The sequence below is a fragment of the Paramormyrops kingsleyae genome, chromosome 25 (genome assembly GCF_048594095.1).
Source record: "Paramormyrops kingsleyae isolate MSU_618 chromosome 25, PKINGS_0.4, whole genome shotgun sequence".
Lineage (NCBI taxonomy): Eukaryota > Metazoa > Chordata > Actinopteri > Osteoglossiformes > Mormyridae > Paramormyrops > Paramormyrops kingsleyae.
The window spans coordinates 28,561,568-28,579,050 of NC_132821.1; the positions used below are offsets into that span (position 1 = coordinate 28,561,568).

General features: G+C 41.7%; 1 protein-coding gene across 4 annotated transcripts in view; it reads left to right on the plus strand.

Annotated features, from left to right (window-relative positions):
• The window catches only part of LOC111853147 (Kv channel-interacting protein 4-like), a 49,535-nt gene that overhangs the window by 21,025 nt on the left and 11,027 nt on the right, over positions 1 to 17,483 (plus strand). The window contains exon 1 of one of the 4 annotated variants that reach the window (XM_023829781.2): positions 6,831 to 7,012. The exons of the other annotated variants lie outside the window; for them this stretch is intronic. Within the exon in view, the coding sequence (XP_023685549.1) occupies positions 6,913 to 7,012 (100 nt within the window). The 5' untranslated portion in view covers positions 6,831 to 6,912. Of the gene's footprint in view, positions 1 to 6,830; positions 7,013 to 17,483 lie in introns of those variants that run through there. 4 annotated transcript variants of the gene reach the window in all.

Genomic DNA, 17,483 nt, shown 5'->3' on the forward strand with positions numbered 1-17,483 from the left:
AATGAGATTCCTTTACAGGATTAGGGTTTTTTTTTTTCCAACCATTGTCGAAGTGGAAGTAGTAAAGTAGGCCGCGTTGACTTTATGTCTGGAGAAGGGAACCTATTAGCTCAGAGGCTGTGCAGTTCCCAAGGTGATGCACGTTTCAGCAGGTTAAGTAACCCAGGAGAGTGGCTTTCTCTTATGCGCTCACGCAATGCCCACATATATATAGAACGGAGTGATACTGACCCGGGTGTAAGGAAATGTTTCTTTATTAATGACATATGAGCTACAGTTAGCATATTCCCCGAGGAGTATGCAAATAAACAGTGGCAAAATTAGCACTTAACAGATTGTACACATCAAGAGGCAACTGACATGCTAGGCAGGAAATGGATTTCCATGGAAACACAGGAAGTAACCTTTGGGAAGATGACACTTAGTGCTCTGAACAGATGGACGTGAACATCGGATTGGGGGACCCTGCTACAGCGATATCCTGCTCTTCTGCAAGCTTTTGCTTAAAGCCCATAAAAAAGGATCTGTCATTATTTGTAGTAGGACACAAACTGGTGTTATCAACATATGGATGTAACTTTGAATTAAAAACTAAAAGCTACTGCAGTAATTCATACATTTCATATTAAATATCTCCAGTGTGTTCCAGTTTCAGGGGATCTAGGTTGGTAAATATTGCAAAAAAGCCTAAATTTTAATTTAAAAACATGATGTAGAGTAGAAGAGCACCTGTCATGAGTGTGTGATGCATCGTCTCTCCACTGTGTCCTGACGTCTGAGCTAGCAGATAAAATGAGATACTCATTTTATTAAATATGTCAGTGTCCAGCTTGGCTCGGAGGTGGGGGGTGTATCGGGGGGGGGGGGGGGGGGGTTACTCTGTGTCTGTGTCTGGAAGGTTGCTGGTTCAAGCCTTAGCAGAATAGGTGCATCTCTTTTGGACCCTTAACCTCCAAAAATGTCCCCGGGACATCAGATAAATGCCCTGACCCCACTTTCTCAACTGTATATGTATGTGTGTGTCTGTCTGTCTGTCAGATGGAATTTGTGAAAAAATAGGCTCCAATATACCTGCACTAATGGATCATTTTCATTTCACATCTAATGGGTGACTTTGCCAGAGAGTGACTCACTGAATCCTCCGTAGCCACAATCGAACCCCCCCCCCCCCCCCCCCCCCCCCCTTTAACGTGCGGTTACAGTAGACGGGTCTGTCACCTGAGATGTGAAGTCCGTGTGAGACATGCACCATTGTTTGCTATATGCTTTGTATATTTTAACTTCTGCCGACAGTCTCTGTGAATGAACTGAGTCTGCTTGATAACAGCGCGACTCCAGTCGCCGGCGAGTGGCTCGAACCCGCGCCGGGGGGTTTTGAAGGGCAGCTCTAATTCGGGAAGAGGGTACAGGTGCCGCAGGATGCTTTGGCGGGGGCTGTCTCTCAGAGCCGGGGTACCTTTTATGGAAATGTGTTTGCTGGCCGGCGATTTTGCCAAGTGCCCCAGTTTCGAAAGTCAAAAAACTGAGACCGTGTTCACAGATAGCGCCAGTTACCTTGTCCTGGAAATCCTGAGTCTGGGTATTCATTTCTGCTAGGACTTAGGTGTGAGAGAGCAGTTGATAGACGAGTACAACCGGGAGACCGTGGATCAGGAGATGAGTAGAATACGGAGGGGTATGGATTCCCAGGCAGATTCAGGGGGGCAAAATCTGCCATCAGACACGACCCTCACTTGGCAAATTATATCTACCCGTATTTCTTCAAACTGAGAGTGTCAACCCAAGGGGGCATTTAGTCTGGGGGGGCACTATTTCTAGCTACACCCCTGTCTCTGCCAGACAGACCGGAGATCAGACAGGGAACAGGTGCAAGGTAGATGACTGACACACACATCTAATGCTTAACGCTTCAAGACTGAGCAGTAAAGTGGATGAGGGTGCCCTCTAGTGGCTAAACAGACCTATAGCACACCTTCCGCTATTGATAATATAACAATATAAAATAGTGGAAAAGTACAACATTCGCTATCAAAAAATTTACTTTGGGTTTTGCCGTTTGTCTGCACATCTCAGTGGTTGAAACAGGTTTCCCAAAGCACAACAAAGGCAGTATCTCATGACCATGCTGTTCCACTTTGCAAGGATTCAGATCAATTCTATTGGCCCAATGGATGATTTATGCTTTTAGGCTAATTTTAAAATAAACTGTCTGAAACATGTTAATCTGCTTTTAAACAAAAAAAAAAAATCTAAAAGCTATGATGATGAGCATCATATGGCATAATATCAAGTGTATGGAAAGGATGCTTTTTTGGTGGCAAAATGTATATTATGCCGCAGTACCGTTGATCCTCTAGTGGGGGCAGCAGAATCACACATAACTGGTGTGGCAGAGTAAAAATTCTGTCTTTCTGTCCATCCATCTTCCAACAGTCTTTCTTCAGTCCTGAATTTGCCCTGCAGCTAGTTTATGTTCAGCAGCATGTGGTCAGCGATGAAATCTTTAGGCATAAAGCTACAACCCTGAACCGATTCCACAGTCTGACTTCCAGAGATACTTACTATGGATGTTCCGCGTTGCCGAAACTGAACTGACTCCTAAAAGCAGTTGTACTATTGGAACGCTTTGACTGTTCATTTCCAGATGCATTGAAATAAATTGTAACGGACTGCACATTTACTAGACTGATTCATTCCTGTTAGACCGGTGAGTGCCCTCTGCTTTTGCACCATAAGCATGATATTCCCCTATTTACAAGCAGGTAAAAGCTTGCATTTTGAGAACGGGGATTTCCTGAAGGCACGAGACACCTAATGAGTGGAGATGCTGAGCTTACGCGGTAAACGTGAGAGCCGAGTGAATAATCTCCCGTTAGTTAGGGCCGACAGCTCGCGTCCATTAATGACATGTTCTGCGGTTCTGCGGGTTTAAGGAGCACCATTTAACATCTTTATTGGACACGGCCTGTCTGTCGGACTCTATTTCATGTAACCTTTGGGGGATTTTATGGATTCCTGCCATAAGTTTACAGCAGCATTAGCTTTCATCTTTGAAGTAGAGTCCACATTTAACCACTAGGCTACGAGTATTAAACTATCTCCATTATCTATTATTATGCCTCTTATTTTGTCCTTTCATGTGGAAATGTGTTGCCTGCATCATATTGTGTTCATTGTTATACCACATTGACATCTGGGTATGTCTTTTTTTTTTTTAATATTCATTAATGCCGTTTTCAGATAGAACACATCAAAATGACTTTTACAAGGATGTTCCTATTGTGTCTGTCGTTTACATGGATTATAAAATTTATAAACCAGCGCACTCAGTCACACAAGGAGGGCCATATGCCTGTTACATCACAGGTGAGGTTAGAAGAAACATGGACGCGAGGTCATTTTCAAAGGCCAGATCTCCTCTGTGGAAGATAATCCCTGAAAAGTTTTGTGATATTTAGAGACAGAAATATATCTGTTTCTTTATCCCTGTAAATGGTAAGTGAAATTCTTCATTTTGCAGCTTTTTGGCAAATGAGTAACAGGTGAGCACTAGCAGATAATGTGTAAGGCTGTAAGAACCAGAACACCAGAATTCAAACATTTTTGCTTTACCTTATTTTCCCTCTTTTGCGAATTCCTGGCTGTGTCCATCAATCCTCAGCTTCATTTCCGTGGCCACATTTACTCAGAAGTAAATGAAGCAAAAACTCCTCAACATGTGAAATTAAGTTTTAAGTCATTTATCTGCAAATCATAAATGCTGTCGCATTGCATTTATTCAGGCTCTCAAACTTTAAGATTTTCTTGCAAACTTAGAACATCACTGCCAGATTTATTTAGCTTTTCTTTTAAATTGCATCATAGAAATCGATCCATTGACAAATATCCTTTATTACGAGTCTGTGTCCTTATTATGTAATCAGTGAGAGAAATTTGCAACCGAGCTCTTTATTCATGCTGTCCGACGGCGAATGAGCATTGGGCCTCCTGGCTTCTTCCCGCTTGGTGGAGGGCACAGAGGGTATGTCCTGCAGCATTCGCAACGCCCAGATCCATTATTAGATGTTGATGACACCAAAACAAGATTAACATGTGACTAATTCCATTCTTTCAAAGGTTATCGGCCTGAAGGAGCGCTCTCGTCAAACTCCATCTACAATTTGCCTCTTCAAGATGCTCTTGGCTGTATCACCCTGCATATGGACATACATCAAGGATGTACTCTTGTCAAGCAACAAGTGGCATTTAAAACATCGTGCCCAAAGTTTTAAGGACATCTTGCGCTAATGTGCTACAGTGAACACATGTTTAAACTCAAAGGATTTTTCCTCTGCTTTCGGATCACTTGAGATAGGGCTGAAGGTTCTTAGGTTGCAGTGAGAGAACGATACCCATGGTGATATTTAATCAGCTAATAATCGTGACTCATTTGAGGAGATCATTATGTGCTATGCTTGATGGCCCATGTAATTGAATGATGCTCTGTGGAATTGTAGGTCCACCATAATGCCTCTACTTGGTGACATTTTTGAATAATTTCGCTATAACCTTCAGGGAGGACCTCTCAGTATTTGTTGATGGCACTTAGATATTTTCTGAGACGAATTTTTGACTCCCATTTCCATGCCTGAAATTCATCCTGACTTCCATCACACACGAGATGGATCCTGTTAACGTATCACTTGATCTCAGACTCCACTCTCGGTAAGATCTAAATCAGAGGTACAGATGTGGCACGTCAGCACATTGAAGTTTGGATGTTACTTCTGAAGTAAACAGGCACATCTATGTTAGTTGTGCCGAAGACGTGGTTTCGGTGAGTTTAGGGGTGGAACACTGTGGTCACGTGCTGCTTGTTATTAGTCGCTTTTGATTGACGCAGCTGGAGCAGAGGTGTTATAATTGCTTTCTGGTCGCCTGCCGGTAACGTGGATGTGACAGTGTTCTTAAGCTGCAATACCTCACGTCAAAATTAGCAGAGTCTCTGATTTTCAGCATGCTGTTCGCATAGAAAATACCCTACCGTGTGAATAAATGTCTCATCTTCTGTACCAGTGCTTTTTAAGCAGCTGGGATGAAGAATGTCTGACTCTCTTTTGACTCTTCTTTGACTCTTCTTTGACTCTTCTCTTAGCATGCTTTATTCATTCCCCAGTGCCAGCAATGTTCAGATCACCAAAGACAGTGCTTCCCCCAAATGATCAGGCTTTTACATGAACTTCCAGGAAAGATCCTTACACTGCAGTATCAGTCAAAAGTCTGGACACAGCCACTGAAAATCATTTGGTTTTCAACAAGAATAATGACCCTAAGCTCACCTCGAAGATATGTGAGTATTGTATATTAGTGAGAGATGTTGAACATTTCTCCTGGTTGTTCTGTTACTAAATCGCCTTGAGGCCTTTTACTATCCGGTGAATCATACAGCTAAAATAGGGATGAATGCACTTAAAGCAGGTGTGTCCAGACTTTTGACTGGTATTATATATATAGTGCTTGTGAGATCGAAGCATGCTATGCAGTTTAAAAGAGTTCCGCACAAATTCAGGAAATATCATGTGTCAGAACATAGACAAAAGGGCCTCGTTTTATGAGGGATGCATTTTAAGATACGCACTCAGATTAACACGTGATTTGGTTGGATACCTCGTTACCGATATTAATGCTGAATCTACCTCGCTTTTCGTCGGATCTTGCTGCTGCATTTACTTTCCCTTTACGTTCCTCAAACGTAGTCATCAGCAGTTGATCCCGTACATAGTCTACTACTTTCACTACTCAGTCAGCCATGGTGTACAAGAAAGGATGATGGGGGGGTGAGATGGGAGTCGGGTTCACAGCTCCCTGTTGGGGGAAATGAGGCCTAGAAACTGGAGCTGTGAACACTTATCACTGGATCACTGGGTGCTTTTGAGGGTCACTTACTGGGGGGGCTTTTAACAAATTGGCTCACTGGGTAAATTTGACTGATTGATAAATTGAGCCCTGTTGTTGTTCTGGAGAACTAAAACTTTACAGAAAGTAAACTTATGGAACTCTAGGCTGTGTGAGTTTTATTACTTTCTTCATAACTCTCCACAAGCAAGTTCCATTTTCCATTTATCGTAGCTACTCTACTGTTGTTGAATAGTCAATGTTTTCATTGATTACCGCTCATCTGTAAGGCTTTGCTCCTGGTTTCAAATTATTAAAAATAATTGCTATTTCCTTTTGAAGAAAAATTTTGTATTTTTGCAGAATGCGGGCCACAATGTTTGGAGAAGGAGTGCATCGCCCCAACGGGTAACAATTCATGATGGATTATTTAGAATGTTTTCAACATTATTGACCATGAGATATTGACCCAGACAAAGCCCCGTGTTATAGGAGTTCTATTAGGCTTTCTATCGTGACTGCTAACGTTCATTTATGGCTGATCGCTCCTTTGTGAAATTTATGGGAATTCAATACGGTTCAATGAGCACGCTCCTATTCCTGTGTAAGCTTTGGGCCACGGAGCTACTTGTTTGTTTGAGGTCTCGTTGCCCCAGCAACAGATTATACCGAACAATGTTGTGCAGAGCCCCCAGGCAGAGTAGGGGGGGTGTTATCCCAGATGTGTGGCTATCACACCTTTGCTGGGGTATCAGGGGATTGATGTCTCCCTTAATTCATGGGCGTCTGACTGCGGAGGCAAGATAACAAGGCTCTGGGTAATTGGCAGTGGATAGTTCATCCGGTTTCCACCCCTGCCGGTGACGATGGGCGCACTCGCTTCCTCACTCTCCCCCCGTTCTCTCTCTCCCTCCCTCCACCGCGGGTCCGTCTTTCCTGCCTAAAGCTGAGATGTCGACTGCCTCGGCGTAGTTAAAAGTCAGAAGGGCCCAGTGTGGCTTCAACCCCGGTGTGACGGGACCATGGTCTAACACGACCATGAACTTGGAGGGACTCGAGATGATCGCTGTGCTGGTGGTGGTGGCCGTGGTCGTCAAGGTTCTGGAACAGTTGGGCTTCCTCGAAGGAATCATCGACGGTAAGGAAGCACAGATGCTTTTCCGATTATTCCGCCGTGAGAGCTCATGCGGCGAACTAACTCTGATTTGCGTCGACGCTGAAAGCTAGAGTATGGCACGATTAAGTATTTATGACGTACTTCTTATTTATCAGTCAGTGGATCTGTAGAAAGAGAGAGCACTTACTGAAACGTGATCACCGTGACAGAAGAGGTCACAGGTGAGATATCGTATTTTTCTGTATCGTGTTATTTTTGCTGATTACAGACTAAGAATGTGGACGGTATGGTCTAATCTGCAAAGTTTGAAGTAGAGTTTATCCCGGTTAGAATGCGTGGTTAATTATCAGGTTAGTACAAACAAAATAAATAATAAATTTTGAAAGAATGTCTCAACAAGTTGCTGGTTTAATAACTATCCCATGGAACTTTCTGTTCCTACTTTTCTGTTTCCCTGCTTCAAACTGTTATTCCAAAAGCAGGATGACTTTCTGTACGGCCACAGGAAGCTTCGCGGTCGGTGGAGCTGGGCTTTTGTGACTCGGAGTAGTTGATGTTACCTCAAGCTTAACTCCACTGATCCAGTACAATGACACGGTTGAAAAAGAACGACCTCTTACAGCATCCTCAGCCATGAGTTCTCTTCCAGTCGCTGGTGTTTCTTTCCGGTGAGCTGCATTTCCATACATCATCTTCCCTGTCACTTATGTGCCCCAATGTGTCCCTGAAGGCTGCTTCAGAATGTAGGTCAAAGTCTCTGTACAATGCAATAATTTCCATAAATGCAATAATTTTCATAATTCAGTCAGCTAAAATGAGTCAGCGATTCGTTTACAATAATTCAAGCAACATAATAGTTCCCTATCATATAGTCTCTTATTTGAATGCCTTTGTGTCCTGCTTCTCCACTCAAATAGCTGTATTAAAACATCCGTTTGTTGCATTGAATGATCCTATTTGAGTTAGAGGTAATAAATGTCATCTGTATGTGTGCTGAATACTGACAAGTTGTCTTCTCCCACTGAAGACAGATCTTCTAAGCCCAGGAAAAATCTGGCTTGGATGGAATAGGGACCTTTGAGATGAGCACAGGGCTACATGTTCTTGGTATTAAAGCCATTTATTCTCCAGTATTACTGTTATATTAATTTTCGGACACTTTGACATCCAGATTGAAACAGCCACACTCCAGTCCTCAGAATATGGTGTTGTGGTCATGCAAATTAATGATGTATCAGGTCATGTGACCCGTTATACATGTATTATTAAAAACAAACGGCTAGCTGACTGATGAGGTCGGCTGCAGATACCCCTCATGAAACATTTCAACTGTAAAGCTGCTGTAATGCCTCAAACCTTTAAGCTTTCGGTCAGATGGTTTTCTTGAAGCCTTGACCCACATATAATATGTCAGGAGACTTCTGTAGTGTTTGTAATATTTTGTGGGTTCCAGTAACCATTCTGAATGTAAAATGACCCTGAAGGACAAACAGAGGAGGGCAGCAGATGTAATTTAGCTGAATTTGGATCTAACGACTTTCAGGATTTTGCTGAGTCTGCGTCGAAGGCTGAGAGGTGAATTCTGTCAGAAATGGAAAGCTCACTGATAAGCATTTTTTAATAGTCTGTGGTCGTTCGGGTGCCTAATTAGCATTACAAAAAGACAACTTCTGTCCTCAGTCTCGTTGGTGGTGGTGACCATGGACACAGAATGATACTTGACCGAGAAAGCCTGATTCTGTGCAATATTTCTTTTTGAATAGTCATCTGTCTGCGTTAAGCCCTAATTGTTTGTTGCCTGTTATCATAGTATCTCCAACAGTAGCAACTTCTAAAGCAGCGATTCTCAAACTGGTCCTCGGGAACCCTCAGACAGTCCATGTTTTTGCTCCCTCCCATCACCCCATAGGGAGCAAAATTGTGGACAGTCTGGCAGGGAGTAAAAACTTGGAGTGTTTCTTCAGTAGGGCTCTACTTGAGGGGGCACAAGTAACTTAGTAACTCAGGTACTACTCAAGTACAAATCATGAACGAGTATGGCTGCTGCATGAAACACATGAAGTTATGACTGATTAATGATGAACGAACATGAGATCAGTATGTAACTAACACTTACTTAATGTATTAACTAATCAGAAACTAAGAGTGTACTACTACATTATTTGTGTGCCCTCAAGTAAAGTGCTTGACAGTGCTTGACACTTCTAAAGGTACCGTATTTCCCGCCTGTTTTCCTGTGCATTGGCTTGGGAGAGAGTTATGGCCGTCTCCTCTGATGTCTCAGGACTCTTCAGACTCCACAGGCTTGATACACTGCCGGCTGACATCTTTGTGTACCAGGCGTCCCCGCTCGGCTCCCCTGGAACACCATTTGCATAATGCCATCCCACTGATTAAGCCGACTAACTAGCAGGTGCACAGTGTTCACTGAGAGCGGTATTACCATTTAAAAATAATGATTTTCTGGGTACAGTATTTAAGAAAAACAAAACAAGCCAGCGTGATTATTTGTGATGATTCAAAACCGTCAGTTTTGTTTGTACCCGGATAGAAAAAGCAGGTTGCACATATCGCAGATGGTCAAGGACATCTGGCAAGCTTTCTTAGGACGTCCGTGCTCTGGGAGGCTGACCTTCACTGAGCGATACCCCCAGCGGCCACCTGCTGCTTGGGATGCCACACCGATGGGCAGGACCACATTCCCACAACACTCAGAGAAGGGATACAATGTGCCATTGTTTGAAATTCGACACGGACGGTCCGAGTGGGAATAGAAGGGCTCCATAGGGAACCGTCCATTGAATCGATTTCCATTTGCAATTCGTGGACATGGAAGGAAAACCACTGGAAGAAGACTGCACTGATACTGAGCGAGATAAGACATATCAGGCAGAATTGGAATCTACCAAGGACTTGGAGAGACACAATGGGTAGTGATGGCACCATGCTGAGCTGTTATCAGCCCAGATCATGCCCAGATGTCACCACACATTAGGGAAGGAGACAAAAGTGCCTCTGTGTGTGTTTCGTTTGACACGTAGCTTTTAGGGCAATAGAAACTCCTCCCAATGAAAATGGTAAAGCGCTCGTCTATCATAGCATCTATTAAAAGTGATTCATCAGTCATTAACTCCATAATTAGAATATAAACTGTTCTACATACCACTTTTATAGCATGATCAATTATTGTTTTTGTATAGTATAATAAAATACAATCCTACTTTTATATGTCTATTAAAAGACAAATGTCGGCCAATAGCAAAAACGATTTGCATAAAGTTCTTCAACATGCAGTGTTTAAATATAATTAAAAACATAAAACTTCCTCCCTGTAGGAAGTTGATACTTTTTCTTTTGTATATGCACATATTAAGGGGGAGAGGGGGGGAAAAATCTTTGTCTTCTAATGTTTACTTGCACTATATGGATGCTTTTTATGGGGCGTTTTAATTAGTGTTGCAGATACGTCCTTTGTGTGGTACACACATAATAGACTGTCCCAATTCCCAAAGAATATTAGATGCTTAATATCGTGTTGGCCTCCAGGGAATGCTTCAGATCTGAATGGAGCTAGCCAGTAGTACAGCACAAGTGTCCCAGGTAGGAGAGATGATGAGATGCTTTTTGTCAGGTCTATGGGGTCAAGTAATCAATCACGAGGCTTTAGAAGGGGCTTCACAAAATACGTTCCCCTGAGATAACGTCAGGACAAGAGTAGCTCCAGTCTGGGAATGTGTATCCGCTGTTTCTGACATGCAAAATAAACTGACCAAAAACAAACTAAAAAAGTATAAAGCATAGGAAACACTTCCCAATACAATTATGGGATGTTGAATATTAGTCACATATATGTGTTTATTTTTAATCACATTCAAACAATACTCCTGTAGTACTGTAATAGTAGAGCTACATTCAAAATACAGTATTATAGTACATTTAAAGATGACATCCATTTTCTTTTTAAATAGAGAAATACCCCCCCCCCCCAGAAAAATCATCTGTTTCGCGTAGTTGTTCTCAGATTTAGGAAATGACGTTGGTGCTTTGGAGGGGATGTAAAGATGCGTGAGACTAAGGTTTCCAAAGTAACACTAGATGGCGCTAAAGATGAGCGTAAATTATAAATTTATTTTAATTACCAGTCTACCCAAAGCTTAAAATGTGAAAAAAATGCATGTTTTGAACCAGTGAAAGTTTACAACTGAATAATGAAAGGTAACTATTAAGTTAATGTAAGACTATTGATCCCAAACCGGGGAATTGTACTGCTTCTTGTTAATTTGCATAAATGTTGCACATTACAGAAGTTTGGGGAAATAACAAAATAACTGGATTGGTCTGGACTGGGGGGGGGGGCATGATATGCTGTCATGGGGCTCAAAATCTCTAAGCAATGCCCCTTGGTTGGTTAGTCCATGGAATGCGAGGATGGGGGGCGAGTATTAAATGAGCCTAAACGCAACAGCCCCCCCCCAGCTAAAGGGGCACTGAGGCATTTCAGGACCTTGCGGCTCAGTCATGGATTTTTTTGTCCGGTTTGACATGGGATGGATGCTTCAAATTTGCTGCACGTCATTTAGCTCATGGCATTTGAATTTTACATAACACAACTATGGACTCAGTATGCAAATAAGTCTGCTATAAACACTCATTCAATTAACACGGTATGTCTATTCTGTCGTCTTATATTAGCCTGACCGGTGTAAAGTAATGCTTAATTCTTACGTCCTCATAAATATGTAAGCCATGCAAACGTATAAAAAGCTCTTGATGCAGAGAAACTCTCAGTTATAACTCAGTTATACTTTTATAAGCATCCATTATTTCCGCATTACAGAAACCAGCACTCTGCTTAACTTTGACTATTGGATTACATTTAACTTTATGTACGGCATAACATCCTCTATAATATATTACTCTAAGAACGTGATTATATTAGAGAACCACGGTCACCTCGGACCCATTTTAAATAATATTTTACATAAATAGCACAATACACAAACAGCCTTACAAAATTAGTTCGGGTAGCAACAGATGAGCATTGAGCGGGTAGCGGGGCTGCCATCTATGAAAGATCGATCTAGTGCAGCCGTCTTCTGGCGAAGCGGTCTTCCTTGGCAAAGTTTAATGACGTGTATAAGTCCCATTAAAGGAAAAGCCTTAACTTGGCTCTCCGCTCGTTCGGTAACGGACGAGCTAATTTGGAGTCCGGTCCGCTCGGGCGACCGCGGTCTCGGTGCCGCTCTTAGTGATTTTTCGCTCCGCAGCTCAGATAACGTGCAGTCAAACCCTGACAGCAGGGAGCTCCAGCCGGAATAGGGCTGGCAACCCAGGGCCTGCCCTTACATAACCGCCTGAGATTGGTGTTCCTGTCTCTCTTTGATTCCTTCTTCATCTACACTTAAACAGTTATAACTCTGTTTTGATTATTCATCCTGTAACTTTGTATGAAACGGTCACACTTCTTCAAGAACAGAAATACAGAAGACGGTAAAAATCCGCGGATGTCGTTCTTGGCCCCAAATATACATCAGCTACATCCTCGCCAGATGAGACCAATCCCATGATTCATTGCACCCCAAGTTTGTTCTTGGGAGGCAAGTTAGCAAAACCGGTCTTGCAAAGACCACAAATATGATCTTCATGTCCTTGGTATTGAGAAACACCCCTGGGGTCTTCACTCTAGCTCTGGTTGGCCAAATCCTAATGTGCCCCTTAGGGCTAAGCCCTGAACCCTCACAGACTTAAATGACATCACTGGGTAAGTGATTGAGTGCAAAAGACTGCAAGGGTTCAAAATGGTATAAATAGGGATTTAGGAAGGACATCACCTTGTAGCATACAGTATCATGTGACATTGACAATGCCCAAACATGTTCCTTATATGGGTTTGGAACTTGTAAGATTCACGATATCTTCATAGCCAAGGCACTTAATTAAGCGTCGCCTAATTAGGCAATGCCTGATTTGAATGTGTTCCAGGCTCTTGCATTACAGAGTGGACGAGAGATAATTATCAAATAGTCAATTTACTTGTTTTTGTCAAAACAGCATCATTAAGCAATAACTAGAAGAAACAGTTTGGTTGCCGTTTACGCTTCTGGGCTTGCCCTGGTAACCTTCATGTTCCAAGGCACAACGCTATGAACTGTGGATAATTACCCCAGGCAAAGTCAGCAGAAATGCAGACTTATGGAAAATGTGCGTAAAGGGTTCAAAATGTCTGTGAGAGAGCCTCCATGCACTTGATAATTAGACAGTGGGACAGTCATGTAACAATGCATTATATAATAATGCCGCATTATGTAATAACTTGACAAAATGTTACAAACTTATAGACTGCTTTATAATTTTATAGTGCAACATTATTATTATTGTCATTATTATCATCATTCAATTTGTTACATTTTGTCAAGTTATTACATAATGCGACATTATTGCATAATGTGTTGTTACAAGCCCTCAAGGACTTGCGGGAAAGCGCCTCTAAGTCTGTGAGCCCATGAGTGTGCATATTGGGATCGGGCTGTTGTTTCAATCCGCTCACATTGCAGTCACCCTGACCCTTCCTGATCACACGATCATGTACTGTGACACTTGCCCTAAGACTCTATGACATCATTTCAGAAAGCTGAGGGCAAGAGGGCAAAGAACACTGTGCTGAGCTATTTTTAAGAAATCGGTTTAAGATTCCTCACGCTTTACACCATACGATGCCGCTTCATGCAAATCCACGCATCTGTTTATGTGTCTACCGCAAAAGTGTTTGCCAGTAGAATGCATTTTCAATTGAAATTGAGGTTAAAGGCTTTGCTTTCTGAATCATGCCGAGTCTTCAAGCATGCAGGGTGTCAGGCAGGTCACTGGAAGGTGTTAGAACAATTGCAACATTTCTTTGAGCACATTACCATGACTGGAAGGCATTTCAGGACTCTTCTTCTCAGCTGGACGTTTGGTGGGGAGTCACAGCTGTTCCCGTGGTATAATGTAGCCTTTTGTGATTTCTGTCTCTCAAATTATCTTCTTATCATATAGTATTATTTTATTTCATCCGTTCCGTTAGCTAGTCGAAAAGGCAAACATTTGAACCCTTCTCATACAGACACTTTGATGCCACAATAATGTGACAGAAGAGTTTCTTTGAACAAACAACTTCAGCGAAAGAAAAGTTTGTGCAAGTCATTTCAGAAGAGGAACAACATTGTTAAATCAAATTTACATCCATAATGATGATTTTGTTGATTGCTGTGCCCATTAAGTCATTTTAGATAATAATGGGGATTCTAAAAATATTTCCATCTTTATCATTCCACGTGATAAATTGACTTTGATTACACAGTTATGTTTTTGCGCCTGTTATAGGGGGCCATAGAAGAAAGACACAGAGATCTCGAGGCTGGGCTTATTAAACTCATTTTCCATAAAGAAGGTGCAGGCAGTGGGGAGAACTTTAAACGCAGGAGGAAGTGTTTACTATATATTGATTTTTAAGTTAACGTCAAAAAAATAAACTCAACATCAAAAAATTAACTGAAGAATTATAGATTTTTTTTTCACGCTTATGTGAAATATATATTAAAATGCTAATTTAAACGATTTTAAGTCATACTCTTTAGTAACATTTTGGCCATGTTTATTAGATAATGATTATAATCAAGCATCCAGTAGTATTCTTTGAATCTTGGAGAATACCTGATTGAAATGAACTGATTGACAGTGCTGACCAATGGCCGACCCTCTCACCCCCAGTCAGGGCCTTTAATGGGTTAAGCAGGTATTACCATCAACAGCTGGGGCATCGTGTTTGCAGAAACGGAGCTGGAGCTGCCTCTTACATTATTTGTTTCATATCTGAGATACATCTCTGTCATATAAGCAGTATTTATCCATGGCTTTAGCTCAAATAATCAGAATTATTCAGCTCCTGACAGAGTCTTTGCCTTCTAAACTTAAAAATTAGCTTCTCGGATCGGATATTATCTTATTAAAGAAAAAAACAGTTTTGTTCATAAAATGAGTCTTTAGATGAATAAATTATTGATTTTAAGAATCTCCTTTACTCATACAACGTACGGCATATTGGTTCGATTGACAGTGGTCATTTATTTGAAATTAATTATTCAATAAAAAAATTACACACTTTCTTGTTAGACATCAGGTGCAAAATAATTCTAGTGAAATAACATCCCCTGACTGAACAAGCAGTTTAAGATGCAGGAAATGACTGGGCAAGGATAGTTATTTTTCAGGAACTTTTTTTTCATCATTTTAGTTATTAGAAAAGTATTTCTTAGGGCTTAGTGCCTAGAGCTGGGATCTTTCCAGTGAAGTGGCAGTTCAGGTGGCATACCTACAAGGGTTTCATTTTACAATATTGAGAGGCTTATGTTTAGAGTAAGACACAATCCTCTCACCCATTTGGGTTTGAGCGCTGGAGCAGTGTTGTGTAGCCCTGAAGGACTGTGTGGGGGTGGTTGGGGGGTTATTCACTCCCTGAGCTTCAGCAGAGAAGCTACAAGCCTCACATGGAGCCTACAGGAGCTATGACCATTAACCATTTTTAAAGAGGTGACACAAGGGTGCAACAGAGCATTTATTAATAGGGAATTGTGGGTAAATCGGTGCCATGACGGTTTCCGACAATAAGAAAATGCGTACAATGCATCATGGGAATTCATGGCATCTCATTGGCAGTGAGCTTTCTCTGATGGCTTGTGTATGAATCATCATCACTGGGTGTCACCCCATAACCAGCAGATGCAGCTGTCTCGCACGCTCTGATTGTTCCAAGCCTTAAAAACTGGTTATGAATAATAACCGCCTTCAACAAGTGGTGGCAGGTTTGCTGTGGCGTTTTGGGAAGTCTGGAGAGCAGTGAAGGCCCCTGTTGGATATGTTTGACTTGAGGGAGGTGCACGTGTAATTGGTATTATCATATCTGCTAATTTGTTTTAAGCTGTTATTAGTTTTATTAGCATCATGTGTGACAAACACATTATCATTCCCGGTTTTTTCACACTTATTAATTTTTGGTCATGTAGCTAAAACAAAAAGGGAGAACTTCTCAAGTTATAGAAGCCAAGGTGGGCAGAAGTACAGGCCGGGGGGTCGGCTTAAGTCTACTTTTGGGGGCAGACTGTCACACAGAATGACACTTCGCATTTAAGTGCATAAGAACTGGCGTGAAGTACAAATGTCAGTCACCCGAGAGAGAAGAGCATCTGCAGCACAAACTGGGCAAGACAGTTCATGTATTTCAGGGGGAAACCTATATTAGTTCATGATTTGTTATTGAGTAGTAAATGAGTTAAGCAATTTTTGCCCCCTCAAGTGGCCTTACCATTATTAACTAATTACCTTAACTAATTAACTATTAACTATTATAGTGGCTGAATGAAATACATGAACTTATTAATTAATGATGGACAAGCATGGGATCAGTATGTAACTAACACTTAGTTACTGGTTAATTCATGCATTAACTAAGCATGTACTACTACATTATTCATGTCCCAAGTGTGACCTAATCTTTTGCAAAAACTTCATGTATTGCAATGTTATTTTTTTATGATATTATGCAGCCTTGCCTCCTACTGCATCTGCGCTGTGCAGGTAGACTGCTGCCTCTGAGATGCTGTTGGTGCACCATTGTAGGAGTGTTCCATGAAGGTCTCATAATGGACTGGCAGCTTGACCAAAGTGTCCTTCATCTCATTACTTATGACTCCCACGATGGGCTCAGGGTCACCTTGACCCTAGATGTATAACATGTTCCCAGAAAAATAGATATTTAGAACAATAAAATAGCCGGCAATTCCAGCCCTCCTATGCTAGTCATTCAGGCTAGAAACCCTCTTTCTCCAGTTTGTGATTTTGTTTTTTTTTAATGTTTCTCGGATATCAAGTGTCAAACACTGTAACCCCTGCAGCTCAATCCAAGCCAACAGATAATATATCCATATTCATTTCTGAAGACCTTTAGGAACATTTTTAAATATATATAAAAAGAAATACGTATCACCTATATGATTTCACATGCTAAGCTGAATGCTATATGTACTTTTCATGCCGAAAATAGGGCAACAGTACAAAGGAAATATTTTTATTGACCTAACTCACAGAGTTGTGTAAACTGTCGAAGTAGAAAATGTTATAAAAATTAGGTCATGCTTATTTTAACAGTCTTGGCTAGCATTCTTTGCCGAACTCAACATTTCGCTATTCACAATTAAATGCAAAATTCCGAGATCAGCGGTAGCTGCCGAGATGAGGTCTGTGTGTCGGGGCATCACAAACTGTTATTCCTCATGAAGGAATGTTCCGGAATGGTGACTGTGACTGGGGACGCCGTACCAGGACGCCGCCAAGCGTGCCTCACCGGGAGCTCATTTTCGGTAACGCGTCTTCCCTCGCCGCCATAGAGGTGTCACCGCGGATCCAGCGGGGAGCTCCCAGTTTGGCTTTTAAGGCAGAATAGCCATATTCATTATGC